The 19,322-nt window shown below is 36.9% G+C and overlaps 1 protein-coding gene across 5 annotated transcripts in view; it reads left to right on the plus strand.

Annotated features, from left to right (window-relative positions):
- The window catches only part of LOC138160552 (hyaluronidase PH-20-like), a 71,067-nt gene extending 59,753 nt beyond the window's left edge, over nucleotides 1-11,314 (plus strand). For 4 of the 5 annotated variants that reach the window (XM_069087125.1, XM_069087123.1, XM_069087126.1 and 1 more), the window contains 3 exons: nucleotides 4,107-5,138; nucleotides 6,041-6,130; nucleotides 9,990-11,314. In XM_069087125.1, the coding sequence (XP_068943226.1) occupies nucleotides 4,179-5,138; nucleotides 6,041-6,130; nucleotides 9,990-10,757 (1,818 nt within the window). In that variant the 5' untranslated portion in view covers nucleotides 4,107-4,178 and the 3' untranslated portion in view covers nucleotides 10,758-11,314. The remainder of the gene's footprint in view (nucleotides 1-4,106; nucleotides 5,139-6,040; nucleotides 6,131-9,989) is intronic. The other variant, XR_011168165.1, reaches the window with a different exon arrangement.
- The last annotated feature ends 8,008 nt before the right edge of the window (nucleotides 11,315-19,322 follow it).

Below are 19,322 nucleotides of genomic sequence, written 5' to 3' on the forward strand. Positions count from 1 at the left end.
TCTATCTATCTATCTATCTATCTATCTATCTATCTATCTATCTATCTATCTATCTATCATCTATCATCTGTCTTCCAACTATCCTAATATCAAGAAAGGTCTCATGAGTTACAAATATCATCTTTCTGTGTAGGAATGTAAACAGTTCAACTTCAATAAATCCCTTATTGTTTCTCTTTTCTGTTTACCTTTTCATGATTCTCTTGATTCTTGTATTTGAAAGTCAAATTTTTCTATTTCTCTCTGGTCTTTTCATCAAGAATGCTTGAAAGTTCTCTGTTTCATTGAATATCCATTTTTCCTCCTGAAGAGTTATGACTCAGTTTTGCTGGGTAGGTAATTCTTGATTTCAATCTGAGTTCCTCTGACCTCTGGAATATCACATTTTATGCTTTTCAATCCCTTAATGTAGAAGGTGCTAGATCTTGTGTTATTCTGATTTTATTTCCACTTTACTCAAATTGTTTCTTTCTGGCTGCTTGCAATATTTTTCCCTTGAACTGGGAACTCTGGAATTTGTCTACAATATTCTTTTGAGTTTTAATTTTGGGATCTCTTTTAGGAGGTGATTGGTGAATTCTTTCAATTTCTGCTTTCCTCTCAGGTTCTAGAATATTAGTGCAGTTTTCCTTGATAATTTCTTGAAATATGATGTCTAGGCTCTTTTTTTGATTGTGGCTTTCAGGTAGCCCAATCATTTTAAAATGTTCTCTCCTGAATCTATTTTCCAGGTCAGTGGTTTTTCCAATGAGATATTTCACATTATCTTCTATTTTTTCATTCTTTTGGTTCTGTTGTATAATTTCTTGATTTCTCATAAAGTCATTAGCTGCCATTTGCTCCATTCTAATTTTCAAGGAATTATTTTATTCAGTGAGTTTTTAGACCTCCTTTTCTATTTGGCTAACTCTTTTTTAAAGCATTCTTCTCTTCATTGGCTTTTTGGACCTCTTTCGCCATTTGGTCTAATCTATTTTTTAAGGTGTTAATTTCTTCAGTATTTTTTTGAGTCTCATTTAGCAAAATTTTCATGATTTTCTTGCATTACTCTACTTTCTCTTCCCAGTTTTCTTCTACCTCTCTTATTTGATTTTCAAAATCCTTTTTGAGCTTTTCTATGTCCTGAGACCAATTCGTGTTTTTCTTGGAAGCTTTGGATGTAGGAGCTTTGACTTTGTGGTCTTCTTCTGGTTGTGTGTTTTGATCTTCTTTGTCACCAAAGTAAGATTCTGTAGTCTGATTTTTTTTCTGCTGTTTGCTCATTTTCTCACCCAAATACTTGACTTTCTAGCTCTTTGTCAGGATAGGACTCTGCTTCCAGTGGGTGTGGGTGTTGGTGTGGGTGTACTGTCCCAGGCTTCAGGGATTTTATATTTGCCACTCAATCCCCCACTGTCTGTGGGCCCAGAACTCTGGAAGCAGCTACTGCTGCCACCCCAGGACTGGGGCCAGACTGCATTTTTCTTTCACCCAGGTCCCATGGAGTTTCCCCACTGACTTTCTATGCTGTCTTTGGCATCTGTAGGTTGAGAACCCTGGAAACCACCACAGATGCAGTGATTCAGTCACCTGAGGCCTGCCCTGGTCCTGTCTATGCTGGCACAACCCAGGCAGGACTGTACTCTGCTTCTGTTCTGGTGTGATATACCCTTCCTGTTGTCCTTCCATGTTGTCTTTGGCAGGAGATTCACTCTGTCATTTTGTGGGTTCTGTAGCTCTAGAATTTGTGCAGAGTAATTTTTTAATAGGTATTTGGAGGGGTTTTGTGCAGAGCTTGAGCAAGTACCTGCTCTTACTCTGCCATCTTGGTTCTGATACCCAATACTTTGCAAATCTTAAAGCACTATATAAAGGCTAGCTATTATTGTGATCCATGTGAGCAGAGAGCCCTGAGCCACAGATTATATTTTGGTTTATCAGTAATGCTTTCCCTTTTTTGAGGTCTAGGGGAACAGAGAACCTTGGGCCACAAATTTTATCTTAGTGACTTATCAGGAATACTTTATTTCTTTGGACATAAAAGTTGTTTCCTCCTTTTTCCCATTTATCTTTTTAATTGGCTATTAGTCATTTGCTTGACTTTTATTAGCTTTTTCTTTCCCTTTGTGTTTTGTAGTTTAGAGTTAGACTTGCAAGCGCCAAGGTAAACTGGAAACAGTCCACAAACCTAAATAAACTTTTGTTTATTCAAACAAACCTTTGTTTAAATTTGTGGAAGTGATACGAATAAATGTTTGGAGACCTATTTGAATAGATGCTTTTTTGGGGAGCATTGAAAAACTCAGCCTCAGGAACCCCAGGCCCTAGGAGAGAAAACTGTAATGGTAAGGGAATTTGAAGATCTTCCTTTCCCCTTAATAGGCCTAGGGAATTTGAAGATCTTCCTTATCCCTTAATGGGCCTCACTTGGAATCCTACAAGAGAAGTTTGCTTGGGGAGATTTCTTTTTCAGGAAGGCTCACACCTTTTGTTACTTTTTAATTAGGCAATGAGTCACAAAGGTTGTGACCAAAGAAGGCTATATATATGCCCTGATGTGAGGTTTTACTTTGGGGCTCACTTATGGGAAGAGTTGTGTGATTTGGCCAGATGAGACTCTGGGCAGCTGTTGAGCCCCCAGCTTTGAAAACCCAGATATTGGTGCTTCTCTCTCTGGTAACTAACTATGTATGTATGTATGTGATGGTCAGACAGCTAGAAGCCCTGTCTATTGGTCTGTTGAATTGTGTTATTTTCTCTGTATTTTTTGTCTGCTTGTAATTTCTGTTTGTATTTTCTGAAGTTCAGGGTGCTGGATTTTCCCCCTGAATGAAGTGAATGATATATATATGTTTGATTAAAGTAAGAGTGTTAACCCCTTTTGAGTTGTTTTCCTTTAGAAAAGCAGATCAAAGAACCTGTGCTAGCAGCCCCTAGGTATGCTAGTGTGCATGCTGTTAAAAGAACTAAAGAATGAATCAACTGTTAAAAGCTTTCTCATGTTTTCAGAAACTATCTAGAATGAGGGATGTGGACCAAATACCCAAAATATACTTCCCCTCCTCTGACTTTAAATTTTTGGGGATGCTAATTATTTAAGGGGTTAGAAGGGAAAGTATAAAGAGTCTGATTACAGTAGTTTTCAAATTTACCTTTTCAGTTCAGGTTTATTTTTTTAATAGGAGCAAGGGCTTGAATTCCAGTGGGTCACTCTAACCACTGAAAAGCAATTTGTATTGTCTTAACTAGGTGCCAATAAGCATGTTCACACTTACCCCAGATAATGAATAGCCTTGCAAACCAATCTAGTTATTTAGGGGAGTTTCCCTGACTAACACCCCCCCCCCCTTTTTTTTGCCTTTTTTTGGGAGGGCATTTGGGGTTAAGTGACTTGACCAAGGTCACATAGCTAGTTTTTTTGTGTTAAGTGTCTAAGGCCAGATTTGAACTCAGGTCCTCCTGACTCCAAGGCCAGTGCTTTATTCGCTGCTCCACCTAGCCACCCCAATCTTATTGCATTGTTTTTTGCCTTTTGGAGGGCAATTGGGGTTAAGTAACTTGCCCAAGGTTACATGGCTAGTTTTGTGTGTGTGTGTGTGTGTGTGTGTGTGGGTGTTAATTGTCTGAAGCCAGAACCTAACTTGGGGTCCTCCTGACCCTGGGGCCGGCACTTTACTCACTGTGCCACCTGGCCACCTTCAAACCCTTTTTTTAAGGGCTCATTTAGTGTCAGTAATTTATCAGGCACCTTGGGGAATAAGAAATACAAAGAAAGTAGCCAGAGGTTCTGTTTTCAAGGATTTTACATTCTTATCTAGAACATAGGACAAAATCCCTACATATTGCTGATAAAAAGAATTAGTTCTAATACTGGGTAAGGATTTGTTTCTTCTACCTTCTAGTATCTAAGAGAAGTCTTGTTCTTAAGTCTGAGGGACTGGTTAGCAAAGCATTTATTCACTGATGCTGAAAAGGTGCTAATGATGTTTTTCTTTTGATAATGTGTGAAACAACTTGCAAAAAAATGTTCTTGAAGTAAGAAACTGAGAGTCAGAACATAGTATGAACATTATACCAACCCACTGCTTCTAGTGGTTGGAATTAACCTTTCTGTTTTTACCTTTTAGGTTTTGTTCATAATATCGGCTAACCCAAAAGGAATAGAAACACAGTGAATTCAATTTGGTGGTGATTCTGCAATGGGAATACCAAAAATTACCCAGATTTTCATTGGGAGTTATGTGATCTGCAGCAAAACATACTACCTAGTGATTACCATCCTTTTGCTTCCTTACTATCGGGTACTGACTTTCCGAGCACCCCCTGTTGTTCCAAACCTTCCTTTTATCATGGGTTGGAATGCTCCCACTGAAATCTGTGCTGAGAAGTTTAAGTTACCTTTGGATTTGAGCCTCTTTTCCTTTGTTGGAAGCACTCGAAAGAGAGTTACAGATCAGAACATCACTATCTTTTACACGGACAGGCTTGGCTACTATCCTTATATACATGAAAAGACAGGTAAAGTTTTGAATGAGGGGATCCCCCAGTTGGCTTCTTTAAAGAAGCATTTAACCAAAGCAAAAGAAGACATTGTCTACTATATTCCAGCAAAAGATACATTTGGTTTGGTGATCATTGACTGGGAAAACTGGCGGCCTAATTGGGTAAGGAACTGGAAACCAAAAAACATTTACCAGGTCCGGTCTGTTGAGCTGATACATCAACTAAATATCAAATTAAATGATAGTGAGGCCTGGAAGGCTGCCAAAAAAGATTTTGAAAGGGCAGCAAAGATTTTTATGCAAGAGACTTTAAGATTGGGGAAATCCCTGCGACCAAATCACTTATGGGGCTATTACCTTTTCCCTGATTGTTATAACTATAACTACAAAAGCCCCAATTACAATGGAAGTTGCTTTGATGTTGAAATAGCAAGAAACAATGAGCTGTACTGGTTGTGGAAAGAGAGCACTGCACTTTTCCCATCTATCTATATAACAAAGAAGTTAAAGTATTCTCAAAAGACTCGATTCTTTGTGCGTAATCGTATTAAGGAAGCTATTCGGATTTCTCAGGTAATCCATTTCAAGAAACCTCTTCCAATTTTTGTATATGTACGTCCAGTTTTTACTGATGCCACATCTCAGTATCTTTCTCAGGTGAGTAAACCATGATAAGGTCTGCCAGACTGTTGGTGATGGTGCTTAAAAGCTATTTTAGAAGACAGCTAAACTTAGCATTTAAAATGAAGTTTAGGAAAAGTTTAGGAATTTATAAACATTGAGGGTATGTGTAGGTTTTTTCATGGATTTTTTGGCAGGGAGGGAAAAAAATGCATGTTTTGAAAGTTTTGTTTAATATCATCAGAGAGATCTTTGTAACTTTGTTAAATAAACAATTATGGAAAAATATACCAACACATGTAGGCAGCCCTCCAATGAGTGTAAGTAACTGTACAGTAAACTATATGAAGTATGAATTTGTAAGAGCTCTTCCCCCCTTTTTATGCTAAAACTGACAAATGAGAAATTATTTATTGCAAAATATTGTTATCAATAATGATTATAACAAAATCACTATTTGCTCATGACAATCCTATGATCTTTTGGTGGAAGTGGCAGAAAATACTACATTTATTTAACAAATAAGTAGATATTTATTTAATATCTACTAAGTGCATAGTCTAGTTCAAGGTGCTGTTGATAAGTGGAAAGAATGATGGACAGGACCTGAGTTTGAATCCTGGCTCTCCTACTTTATTATGTGTAGGACCAGGGCTGAGTCACTAATCTCTTTGAACCACATTTCTTCATCTATAAAATGAAGGTGTTGGATTAAAAGACCAGAAAGGTGATGTTCAGATCTAAATCTAATCTCTTATGATTTATTGAAAAACAGTTACTGTCCTCAAGAAGCTTATACTCTATTGGTGGATACAACAGATAATACAAGAGTACTTAATATAATTATGATGTCAATCTACTTAGGTCTGTTTTGCTGTTCTTTGTACAATATTTTTGCTTTGCCGATGCTCAGTTTATCCCTATATTAATGTTTTCAGGGTGACCTTGTAAATACTATTGGAGAGTCTGTTGCTTTGGGTGTCTCTGGAATAATAATGTGGGGAAGCCTCAATTTAACACAAAGCAAGGTAAATTGAATTGGTGAGAAATATTCTCAAGAGCTGTTAATCATTACTGGGAAAGGCACTAACAGAATTCTTTGAATATATGTTAAGTTCTTTATCTCTATGTCAGATATTCTTAACCTGGTTTTATTACATCAAAATTTTTTTGATAATTATATTTCAATGTAAATGGTTTTCCTCGTAATTCTATGTATTTTATCTTTTATTTTTTATTTATTTTTTGCTTTTTGGAGGGCAGTTGGGTTTCAGTAACTTGCCCAAGGTCACACGGCTAGGTTTTTTGTTTGTGTGTGTTAAGTGTCTGAGGACAGATCCGAACTCAGGTCTTCCTAACTCCAGGGCCAGCAGTCTACTCACTGTGCCGCTTAGCCGCCCCTGTATTTTATTTTATGCATTTAAAACTTCGACTCCAAGCGGGAGACTGTAGTGTTCATGAGGTGGACAAAGGAGTCCACAACACAAAAAGATTATAAGAAAAGTAAACCATTTTTCAAGGAGCTGTTTTGCTCACTCACTGATTTTGGAGAATTTTTATCCTAAGAATTAAAGTTGCAACTCTTTGGTAGAAAGAACATTTTCTACTTTTCCTCAAACAGCACAAGGTCTATATATCTCTATTGACTTCAAAGTATCACAAGGCCTTTCCCAAATGTCATTGTATGCTCTCATTGTACTTGTACTTTTTTCCTTTACCAGATCACCTTTTCTATTCTTTCTCTCATTTCTTCTAAGACCTTTATTCTATAATTCTGTCATTTGAAAGTACTATAATTAAATTGTAACAGCATGTAAACGTTAATGTGTGAGTGAACTCATCTAAGCTCCATTGATAGGCCAGGATTTTTTTTTTTTTTTTGGAGGGAGAAGGCAGGGCAATTGGGGTTAAATAACTTGCCCAAGGTCACATGGCTAGTTTTTTTTGTGTTAAGTGTAAGAAGCCAGATTTGAATTCAGGTCCTCCTGAGTCCAGGGCCTGACTCTATTCACTTAGCCACCTAGTCACATCCATAGGCCAGGATTTCTTAATGGAATAAAGGGACTTAACTGCCCCAGTGATACAGGCAAAGGAGTTAAATGATTCATTTTTCCTCATTGATTATAAGATCAAAAGGGTCTCATAATAAAGGGATATAGATGCTCTCCAGGAAATTAGATGGACTAGATACGTCCTTTATCATGTGTCTCATTTGGCTATCCAAACATTCAGCCAATCAATCAGTCAACAAACTAGCATTCACTGAACTCCTACTATAAACCATGAACTGCAAAGAGGGAGTAAACCGGGTCAGCTTGGTCCCCAAAGGCAGAACTAGGGTTGGGTAGAAGATGCAGAGAGGTGACTTTAGGTTTGTTTTAAGGAGATACTAACCATTAGAACTGTTTAAACATTTATTGTGCTGCCTTATAAAGTAGTAGTTTTCTGCCTGCTGGAATTATTTTAATGGAAGCGAGGTGAACACTTGTCAATGATGCTCAGGAGTAGGTTTTTGCTCCGTTATGAGTGGGACTTGGACCTCTCAATCTCTGATATTTTGTTTCTGTAAAATTCAGTAACTTTGTGGCTAACCTAAAGTCTCTCCTTTTAAAATGTGATTTATTTTAATTTCCAACTTAAATATTGAACTGAGCATTTCCATATACATACTAGAATAGAAAACTAGAATTGTACATAAAATGAATTATTTTCTTTACATTTACAAAATAAATTCAACAGGTTTCAAACTTAACAGGCTGTTCTGTCTGTGATTTCTTCTGATCTTCCTTTGTTTTCTTCTGTGCATTTTTTTCAAAAAGGTAGCTTAATCATAGTTTCTTTCTTTGATTGTACTTAGAAGCAATTAACTGACAAATTTTTTTGAATGCCTACTATATACAGTACTGAGCTGAAGTGTTATGATGGCCACAGAGAATAGAATATAATCAATATCCTTTAGGAAACTGAAATCCAGTAGAGGAAAAAGATGTGAAAAATTAGATAACAATGCAAACCACCCCTGGCCGCCCCCCAGCTCAATATAATATATGGTGTTAGAAAGCTTAGAACAGGAAATGCTAATAAGCTTCTAAGATATCATAGTGGGCAAGTATAATCAGGTAAGTTTTGATGAAAAGGTATGGCTTTGAATTGTGCCTTAAAACCTGAATAGCTAAAGAGAACAGTATGGGAATTTCAGGCAGAGTAGTGGTGGAACAAAATGCAGTATCTTTTAGAGACAGCAAGAAGACCAGTTCAATTAGAACAGAAACTTTAGGAGGGTGATTAGGTGATTGTTTAACTAATGCCTTTATAATAGGAAGGACACTTTTGGGAATTAACTGTTGGTATACCAGAAGCCTCTGTAGTCTCTTTTCTGGCATTCCTGATGTGAGACTGGTTAACAGGGAGGAGGGAAGTACTGTATTGTTATAGAGAAGATTTACAATTTGACAACAGCCTTGCTCTTACTACCCCACGCCCACCCCACGCCACCCCACCCCAATTTTTCCAATGGAAGCCAAAGTACAGGGAGAGTTATTTCCACCGACTAGAGAAATTTGAGAAGAAAGGATGTTGAAGGCTAGATTTAAAGTATTTTAGGAAGTTTCTTGGTCTCCTTTTCCCTTTTGCTATAACATGACATAGACTAATAGATACGAAGCTAGAGAGATACTTTAGTAAAAAGTCTATTTTAGTTAAAGTCTACTTCATTTTAGTCAAAGAATAGTTGGGGAACTAAGGTTCAGAGAGGTTCAGTCACTTGCCTAAAGTCATACAGGTGATAAGTATCAGAAATGGGATCAGGTCTTATGACTCAAAATTCACCATTGCGCTCTCTTATACATCTGCTATTGGAATTGGATGGCTTGGTAATTCATTAGTAGCTATTGATCGTGAGGAGAAAGGGCTTCTGTCACTCATGTTATATCAATAAGTTTGAGGAGCATCTATGTTTCCAATTTTGAGAAATCACTTGGACTGTTCATATTCTGTCATCCAGGTCTATGTACCTTTCTCATGTAAATTGTACTCATTGATCTGCTTTGTTTACTGTTTAGAGAGTTGTCTTGTTCCTGTAAAGTTGCTTAAACTTGTCTGAAAAATTTCATGGAACTTCTCTACTTATAACATTTCACTGAGACATTTGAAGAGATTTGGTTTAGGCATCAATGTGACTAATGATGCAGAGATTTAGGAAATTGCACAAAGAATGCCCATTTGACTCTATTAGAAATAATTCAGTAAACTTGCTTGTAAGAATCAGTCAGCCAATAAATACTTATTAAGTACCTACTGTGTGCCAGGCACTATGCTAAGCTTGGGATACAAATACAAATTTAAAAAAAAAAACAGTACCTGCCCTCAAGGAGTTTACAATCTAATGGGATAATACAATACACAAAAGAAAGTGAAGAGTGGTATGGAAGGGGGGGGGGGGGGGGGGGGGGGGCAGAGAAGAAAGTACTCAGAGTGAGGGCATGATGAAAAAGTCCATAGGAGTTCAAAAGCACTGCAACTAATGGGAAATGGGGAAAAGACTATCCTGGGGTCAGAGGGTTTAATCAGAGGGGAAGAGGCACTGATGATATGTGAGGATCAAGGTTGATTTAATCTTGCAGGATAATGAGATTTCTCATTGATGTGGTTCCTGGGGCAAGAAGGCATCTTTGAGAAGTTCAAGTATAGCTGGGGGAAAATGGGGTAAAATTCTTCCAAGTATTTTCTATTCCTTGTTATATCCTCTTCATTTCTTATAAAGCAAGAAATTTTTAGTTTTTTGATATAGCTTTAAAAGTTTATTTTTGATCTCTAATCAAAGTATTCGTAAAATTAATTGTCCTATCACATTTTGACTTTTATGATACTATTTTTTTTTCTTCACAGAAAACATGCACGGTCTTAGACAATTACATGATGACCACAATGAACCCTTACATTGTCAATGTCACTCTTGCAGCCAAAATGTGCAGCCAGGTCCTTTGCCAAGAGAAAGGAGTTTGCGTTAGAAAACATTGGAATTCTAGTGATTACCTTCATTTGAACCCAAAGAGATTCTTCATTCAAACTCAGAAGGACAGAAGATATGTGATTTATGGAAAGCCCAACCTTCAGGATCTACAGGAATTTTCAGAGAAATTTTATTGCAACTGCTATGCAGGCTCCAAATGTAAAACAAAAGTCAGTGTAGGAAATGGTCGTGACATCAAGGTGTGCATTTCAGAAGATATTTGTATTGAAGCCTATTTAGATTGGAAACTGATTGGTCATACAACCAGGCCCCCAAACTGGAGACAATGGGTTATTCCTACCTATCAGAACTTTCTTTCCCTAGACCCTAATGGCATAGAAGATCAGCTGGTTTCTACAGTAGCATTTGATGGATATGGCATAGGCAGAGGTGATAGTTCAAACAATGGCAGTGATGGTACAGAGACCACTGTTATTAAATATATTTCAGCCTCAACTGAAGGCACCTATGAGGACACTGAAAATGGTATGCCTAATTCTTCCTTTCAACAGACACCTGGTTTACACCAACCAAAACCTGAAAACAATTTGATAAATACAATTTACTCAAGGTCTTGTTCAGTGTTTATGAACTTTTGTACTTACAAGTTTTTAATTTTTCTAACTGTGGAATTGTTTTATTAACTTTTGTTTTTATAGGCATGTAATGCATACCAATCGTTTTCTCGAAATGTGAATCAATCTCTGTGATAGCTTTATCACAACCATAATCATCTATTTTTTTAAATGGAGAGAGTGACTTTAGAAATAATTTGTCCAAAAGCTCTTTTGTAGGACTGTTTATGACTTAAGCAAAAGCCTTGCCTACCAGTAAATGAAGATGCTAAAATATCATATTTTATCTGAACAGCTGGGCCACCTATAGTACATATATATTCTTTCTTTATAGAGAAAATATTTTTGAATTTCAAAAATGATTTTTTTTTCTGATACAGACTTTAACTTTGTTAAGAGAGCTAATTTTGTTTTTTAAAATTACTGCTCTGCTCCAACAAGGGTTTTTAGAATATAAGTCTCTAGGGGTTCCACTTCTGCAAAATGTGACCCAGAAATGAGAAGAACTTTCTTCCTAATTCAAATAGAGGAGTTGGTAGCTCATGAGTGCCTGGGCAAGTGCCAGTAGCTTTCGGTACCCTCATATTTTTTCCTGTGTGAAAATAAAGACATGAATAAAATCAGGTTACTTCACATTGTTGTCTTTTAACTAAATTATGATTAGTAATAAAGTACTTTTAAAAAATATTGACTATCATGGATGTCATATGATCAAATATTGTATTTGCTAAGCAGAGAATTTCTAAGAGTACTTTGGTTTCCTGCCACAGAGTTCCTCTATACCTTGTCCTTTTCTTATTTCCTGCTCAGACATAAATATTTTTTCATCTATGTCTTTTCTGAATGAAGATAACCTCTTAAGTTAAGTTTAAGACTAAAAGACAATCTTTTAAAATTATTTCTTGAATTTGGTGTATACACATAGCTTCAGTCTTCATAAAGAAAGCCTTTCTCTTTTTATCCCATTTTTCTACCCTATATTCTCCTACTCAGTCGCCTTTACTTACAACATTCTTGACTCAGCTCAAGTCTCACCGTGATAAGTGTTGCCATATTCCTAGAGCCTCTCACTTACTTTATCTTTTGTTTATAAATCACTTGTAATTTCCAGTGCGGCTCTCCTCCTATGTCTTCTTGAGAAGACTATATAGTATATATTCCCCTGTTTTGTATATATGTTTTGTATATATATATATGCATATATATAATAACAAGGGGGAAAAATCTTAATGTATCTAGTCTAACATTATATGCAATATTTCACACTCATAATACCCTATCTGCAAATGAGAGACATGCCTTCTCATATCTCTGGGGACAATCTTGGTCATCATAATATATCTTCCAATGCCTCTCTATTTGTCATATTCATAATTTCTTGGAAATTGTCATATCATTGTTCCTTCAAGTATATGCCTGGTTGTAGAATATCAGAGTCAAAAGGTATGGACATTTTATAACTAGCGTTTATTTAGAGCTTTAAGGTTTGCCCAACACCACACACACACACACACACACACACACACACTCACACACAGCATACACACTCACTCATTTTGTCCTCCAAGATGAGGAAATTGAGGCCCATAGAGGTTAAGTGACTTATTCAGGATCAAACAATTAGTGTTTGAGAAGAACTTAAACTCAGATTTTCCTGACTCTAAGTCCCAAGATCTATCCACTCCATTACCCAGCTGCCTCAATTGGGATGGAATTGAAAAAGGAAATTACAGGTCACAGCTTAGAAAATATACATAATTTTGACAGCAAAGAGGTTAATAATACAGTCTTATGCTTGCTGTTTGTTTGACAGTAGAAAATAATGCCCCATTAAGGGAGAAAGGCCTGGAGTCCATATCTAGCCTCAGACACTTACTGTGTGTCCCTGGGAGAGTCACTTAACCCTGTTTGCTTCAGTTTCCTCATCTGTAAAATAAGCTGGAGAAGGAAATGGCAAACCACTACAGTATCTCTGCCAAGAAAACCCCAAATGGGATCACAGAGTTAGACAGGACCGAAACAACAAAAGTTATTTTAAAAAGTTAGCATTGGAAAGAAACCTGAAAATTTTCAACTCAGTTGATAGTGAGGACTGAAATTTTTCTCTTTGCCTACAAAGTGATTTCTCCCTACATAACTTTATTTGTTATTGAAGATTTTTTGACATTTTTGCTCATCCTTATTCTTTGGCCATATATAGTTCTTTTCTTCTGTAATAATGGAAAAGCAGAGATGAGCTACTCTTCTTATATTTTTATTTTTTGCTAGTAGTTAGCTTCTTACCATGGATTGCCACATAAATTATTTGTGTTTCCATGGTATATCCATAGCTAAAATGAATAATATTTCCATCTTTAACTGTACCTTCAAGGTTCATTGTATCTCTCAAAGGAACATTCATCAATGGAGAACTGGTCATTTTTTTTAGCATGTCTTTATGAATCAATGAGCCCGATGTGATAGACTTTTAAAAAATTTTGAACAATGATTCTCAAGCTTATTTTCTTAATCTCAACACTGAAAAGATCACACAGTATGTGAGACCTCAGTAGGTTTCCTATCAGAATTCCTCTACTTTAGAGAAGAAGCATTTGTGGGCCAAGGCTCATATTTTCAGTTTTACTTATAAAAATTCTATAATAACCTATAATAGTATAAAATTCTATTAAAAATCATGACTCTTGGGAGTGTATTGTAATCCTTGACTACATGACCGTGCCGTTACATTGACACTGGAATTTGGTTCAGAATATATAAGAATTTGAAACTGAGATTCAATGTGTTAGTTTCAAAATCTTGCATATTCATGTCTTTCTCTTCTCTGTCATCTACAGTTTAAAAAGGGGGAAAGATATGGAGTAGGAGAGGCTCTTGGCTTTCCCTATTCCACCAATGCTTCTTACTTGCACAGACTGGAAGAACTCTGTGATGAGGACATTCTTGGCATCCATTCCCCTGTTGTAGGAATCAAATTTCTGATTGGCAGCTCTGCATGTTCCAACCCATAAATATAGCTGCCTTATTCTTTATTCTCTTCCCTTGCATCTCTAACAATACTCTTAAAACTATTATACCAACACCTACTCCAAAAAAAAAGATGATGATCTTCTAACTTTGTATTCAAAAATACACATTTTCAGGTTCTAGGTCGCCATGACTACAGTCACCATGAAAGAGACCATAAGTGGGAAGGATTGAATTTTCTATTGGAGAGGGGGTAATTTGTCTAATGATATAGGTTTGAGTCCCTTTTGCATCTGAGTCACATCTGGATTTAGCTTCAGAGATGGAGCTCCAAGAGCAATCAGAAAATGGTTCAAAACTGCAATTTTGCATTTTGGCTAAGACCAAGATTATTTTGAAAAGGGAAAGCTCAAGTTCCCCTGACTATCAACAGGATACAAGTTAAATGAACCTATTGTAGGTACAACAGATAGCAGATGAAAAACACCAAATCTGAGACTAGGTCTTAAGAAAAAATAGAAATCCCTCTTTATCACTTGTGACACAACCGACTTCTATTATTGCTTTTTTTTTTTTAAAGATGTTTTAATCACCTGAATCTGGTTGTTCTATTATTCACTAAGCCTTTCTCCTATTGTGCAGATCTAAAGACTTGGGATGTTTTCCTTTTTTTGGGGGGGGGGATGTTTTCTAAGTAAAACTTTTGTAAGAGGTATCCAATTTTCTGACCAAAGAGTTCTCTGCTTAAAGTTTTTTTTATCCTTTTGCTACTGTTTTTTTTTTTTTTTTTTTTTTGTGGACAAGACAATTTGGGGTTTTATTTTTTTGTTTTTGTTTTGCTTTTTGGAGGGGTAAGGCAGGGCAATTGGGGTTAAGTGACTTGCCCAAGGTCACATAGCTAGTAAGTGTTAAGTGTCTGAGGCCAAATTTGAACTCAGGTCTTCCTGACTCCAGGGCCGGTGCTCAACTCACTGTACTACCTAGCTGCCCCAATTTGGGGTTTTAAAATGGAATCTACCTAGTTTTTAAATTAAACATTTTATAGGAATGAGTTAACAGGTGTGATTTTTTCATAGTTCTTTACTGGAAAGGAGATAGTGATTCTAATTTGACTCAGAAAGAATCCTTGAAAATCAACAAGTTCTAGCATTATGTGCCATGTTAATGCTATTGTATCATAATTGTATTTTTCTACATAATCGTAGATTTAGCATTGGGAACACCATTAAAACCTTGGAGGACATCATATCAAACCTCCTCTTTTTTAAAGATGAGGAAACTGAGAAATGAAATAACTTGTCCAGATTCAGACAGCTAGTGTCTGAGGGAGGATTTGAACACAGGTCTTCCTGACTCCAAGCTCAGCACTCTATCCACTGTTACATCCTTGTCAGGGTATGTCACTCATCCCAGGTAGGAATTACACATTTTATAAATGAATTCTGGGATTAGGTGCAGGAAATTCATGCTACAGGGACAAGATACAGCTATGAGAGGCATCTGGTAACCAAAAACGTAAGTAACAAGGGTTCCTAACCCTTTTTTCTCATGGATTCCTCGGGTAGTCTCTTAAAGCCTACTGACTCCTCATGACGTTTTTAAATTCATAAAATAAATTAAATTACAAAAGAAACCTTTTATATTGAAGTACTTCTTTAGATAGTCAGCTTGTGTTTATCAAGCACTTAAGTTCCAGGCACTGTACTAAGTTCTAGATAGGAAGACTTCAAACATGTGATTTATCAGCTAGTCTAGCAATCATAGGAATTTTGAAATAGTAATGAATGTAAATCCTTACGTGTAATAACTGTGATGTGATGGGAAAATGCTTGATTTCTACTTGTGAAAAAAAGTCACATGTACTGCTAACAATATTACTGTGGTTGGGTGCATACCTTCCTAATTGAAAGAAATGGTAAATTTTAGTTAGGAATTAGTCAAAATAAAGGTGTATTTTTTTCCCATCCAATTTCTACCTATGGACTCACAAGGAGTTAGAGCTCAAGTTAACAACCCTGAACCAAGGTTTCAAATGGACAATTGGGTGGTATTGTGAATGCAGTTCTGCATCTGGAGTCAGGACAACTCATCTTTGCGAGTTCAAATCTGACTTCAGACACTTGGCAGCTATGTGACCTTAAGCAAATCACTTAACCCTGTTTGCCTCAGTTCCTCATCTGTAAAATGAGCTGGAGAAGGATATGGCAAAACACTCCAGTATCTTTGCCAAGAAGACTGAAATGGAGTCACGAAGAATTGGACACAACTGAAAAATGACTCAACGAGGGGCAAAATGGGAGCGGATACCTGGTAATTCCTGGGACTTGTGTTTCCTTAAATGGAGCAATGGGGTTAGTCCTATGATGAAACCTACCTGTATTATTTTGTTTTTTGTTTTCTCCCCTGTAGCAGCAAGCACCCCAGCGTCCCCAGGGTGGCTGCCAACACAGGTTCTTAGATCTGCTTTGTTAAAGGAAAGCAACTCAAAATGGGTTAACAAGCTTACTTTAATCAGTCAAATATGTATCGTTTACCTAGTTCAGGGGAAAAAGGTCAGCACCCTGAACTTCAGAGCATACAGACAGAATTATCAAGACAGAGAAACAGATCAAGTAGACAGGTTTCCAAACTGTCCAACCATTACATCCATACCAAATCAACATCTGGGTTTTTCAAAGCCTGGGGGCTCTCAACAATGGCTTCTCAGAGTCTCATCTGATCAAATCACAGAACACTTCTCAAAGAGAGCCCCAAAACAAAGCCTCAAATCAGGGTTTATATAGCCTTCTCCTGGCTCAGAGAATGTAACAACCTTCTGGACCCACTGGCCAATCAAAAAGTATCTACTGAAAAACAAGCCTCCCACCCCAGGCTCCAGGTGCACTTTAGCCCAGGGGCAGGGAAGATCTTAAAATTTTACATTCCCATTATACCCCCACTTTATAATATTTTATTTTTTTCCAATTACTTGTAAAGATAGTTTTCGATATTTACTTTTATAAGATTTTGAGTTTCAATTTTTTCCCCTTCCCCTCCCCTCCCACCTTCCCAAGCCAGCAAGCAATGTGATGTAGATTATATATGTACAATCACATTAATAATATTTCTACATTAGTCACATTGTGAAAGAAGAATCAGAACAAAAGGGAAAAACCATGAGAAAGAAAAAACAAAAAAAGTGAAAATAGTCTGCTTTGATTTGCATTCATATTCCACAGTTTTTTCTCTGGGTGTGGATAACATTTTCCATTGTGAGTCTTTTGGAATTGTCTTGGATCATTATATTTGTGAGAAGACCTAAGTCTATTAAAGCTGATCATCACACAATGTGACTGTTACTGTGTACAATGTTCTTCTGGTTCTGCCTGCTTCACTCAGCATCAGTTCATGTAAGTCTTTCCAGGTTTTTCTGAAATCCTCTTACTCATTATTTCTTATAGCACACAATACATTCATATACCGTGACTTGTCCAGATATTCCACAATTGATGGTATCCCCTCAATTTCCAGTTCTTTGCCAGCACAAAAAGAGCTGCTATAAATATTTTTTTCACATGTGGGTCCTTTCTCCTTTTTTGTGATATCTTTGGGATATAGACCTAGTAGAAATATTGCTGGATCAAAGGGTATGCACAGTTTTATAGCTCTTTGGGCATATTTCCAAATTGCTCTCCAGACATGTTTTATTTGTAAAAAATATTGGGACTTTTTGTTTTTATATCATCATCATTTCCTCCCCTCACTTCCTCATTTCAACCTTGGCTTTTATTCCTGACTCCACCTAGAATGAATGTTAATATCCCTAGGGGCATATACTGAACCAGCCTGGTATCTACCAGTTCATACAAACCACAAAGACCTCAATCGTGTTGCAGAAAATAAATCATGTTTAACTCCAAAAGAGCCCAGCTCTCTGCAGACAATTAGAACCACATATAAGAATCATGATATGAAAAATATGGATTAGTTAAAAAATAGTTGCTCATTTCTAGACAGAACGGAGAGATTGTCACCTGAGGTTTCTTTCCAAAAAAAGTAAACTGGAACAAATTTGTGTCTCAGACCATTTGACACTTGGTAAATTCAAGGCTATGTGCTATTCTTGAGATCATCTTGGGTTGTGGTTTGTATGAACTGGGGGATGCCAGTATATATCATGACTGAAGAACTGTATTAACTGGAAGCCAGGCAGCTTGCTTGCAGAGGCTGGTAACCAGGGGGTTTGACAAAGTCGCCAGACAGCCATCTTCTGATCCAGAGATCCAGGGACCTGCCTCTGAGTTGGAGAGGAGAGACCCGGGACAGGAAGGTTCTAGATAACTGTGGTGTCCACCATCTGAGATGGATAGGTGAATGGAACAGGAGAGGCCTGAACCTTCAGAGGAGACTTGGCTTACTAGAGCTTGCCATAAACCACCCAAGAAGAGTATTAGGCTGCCTACCAATCTGAAGGCCTATGGAGCTATTGTACTGATGATGTCATTGTTGGATGCCTGTGAAACTGGGACAATCTGCCACTGCCCTGCCAGGAAACAGAATCACTTCCATTTGAATTGTTTTAGGAAGATTCTGAAGATCACCCGGCAAGATAAGGCACTGGGTGCAGAAGTTTTTTCTTGAGTTGAACTGCCACACATTCAAATTTTATTGCAGAGAGTGCAACTCTGATGGGCTGGCCATGTTAGAATGCCAAATATATGTTTTCCTAAAACACTATTTTACAGAGAACTCACACAAGACAAGCACTCACACAGAGCTCAGAAGAAATGATACAAGGACATTCCCAAGGTGTCTCTTAAGAACTTCGGAATGAATTGTGAGACATAGGAGACATTGACAAAGCACTGCCCAGTGTGGAATGTCCTCATCAAAGAAGGTGTTGTGCTTTATGAAGAAAGCAGAATCGCAGCAGCTCAAAAGAAATATGAGATGTACAAAGTTAGAGACATCTACCCTCCCAATATTCAGACAGACTATTTGTACCCAATCTGGGATAGAGCATCTGAGTTCCTGTTGGTCTGATCAACCACGGTCAGACACACCGTACCTTGACACCAACATAGTGATGTTATTTTGGTCCTATTCAAGTAGGAAGGACAACAATTGACCAACAATACCTCTTACCAGAACCAGTGTTTGAACCTAGGTCTTCTGATTCCAAGTTCAATGTTCTTTCAATTTAATTTTTTTCAATTAATAAATATTTTTTTCTTTCCCTCCCACCTCCCTCCAAATAAAAAAAAATGCAAAACACTTGTAACCAATATGCATAGTCAAGGAAAACACATTCCTACATATATATTATATATATATATATATATGTATATGTATATATATATCCTGCTGCTTTTCCCATTGCTTGTGGAAAGGGGTGAAATGATTTTAGATTTAATATAGATAACTATCAATTTACTTATTTTGAAACCAAAAGTCATCCTGAAGAATTTTTCTATCTGATCATAGATAAAGGTCCAGAGGCAAAATAATTCTGCGTTTAGTATTTGTAGTGTATATATGTGTGTGGGAATTTTTTTTAAAGGGAGAGGAGGATTCCCTGAATTATCTCCTACTCTAGAGTATAATACATTTCAATTAGAATAGATAAACCAAAATGTATTCTTTTTTCGATGGTGGGCTAGGACATTGCTCATACTCTTTCCTAATGGTCCG

The sequence above is a fragment of the Petaurus breviceps genome, unplaced genomic scaffold, assembly GCF_028583685.1.
Source record: "Petaurus breviceps papuanus isolate PSGF00001 unplaced genomic scaffold, PetGlider_PUasm1.0 181, whole genome shotgun sequence".
NCBI lineage: Eukaryota > Metazoa > Chordata > Mammalia > Diprotodontia > Petauridae > Petaurus > Petaurus breviceps.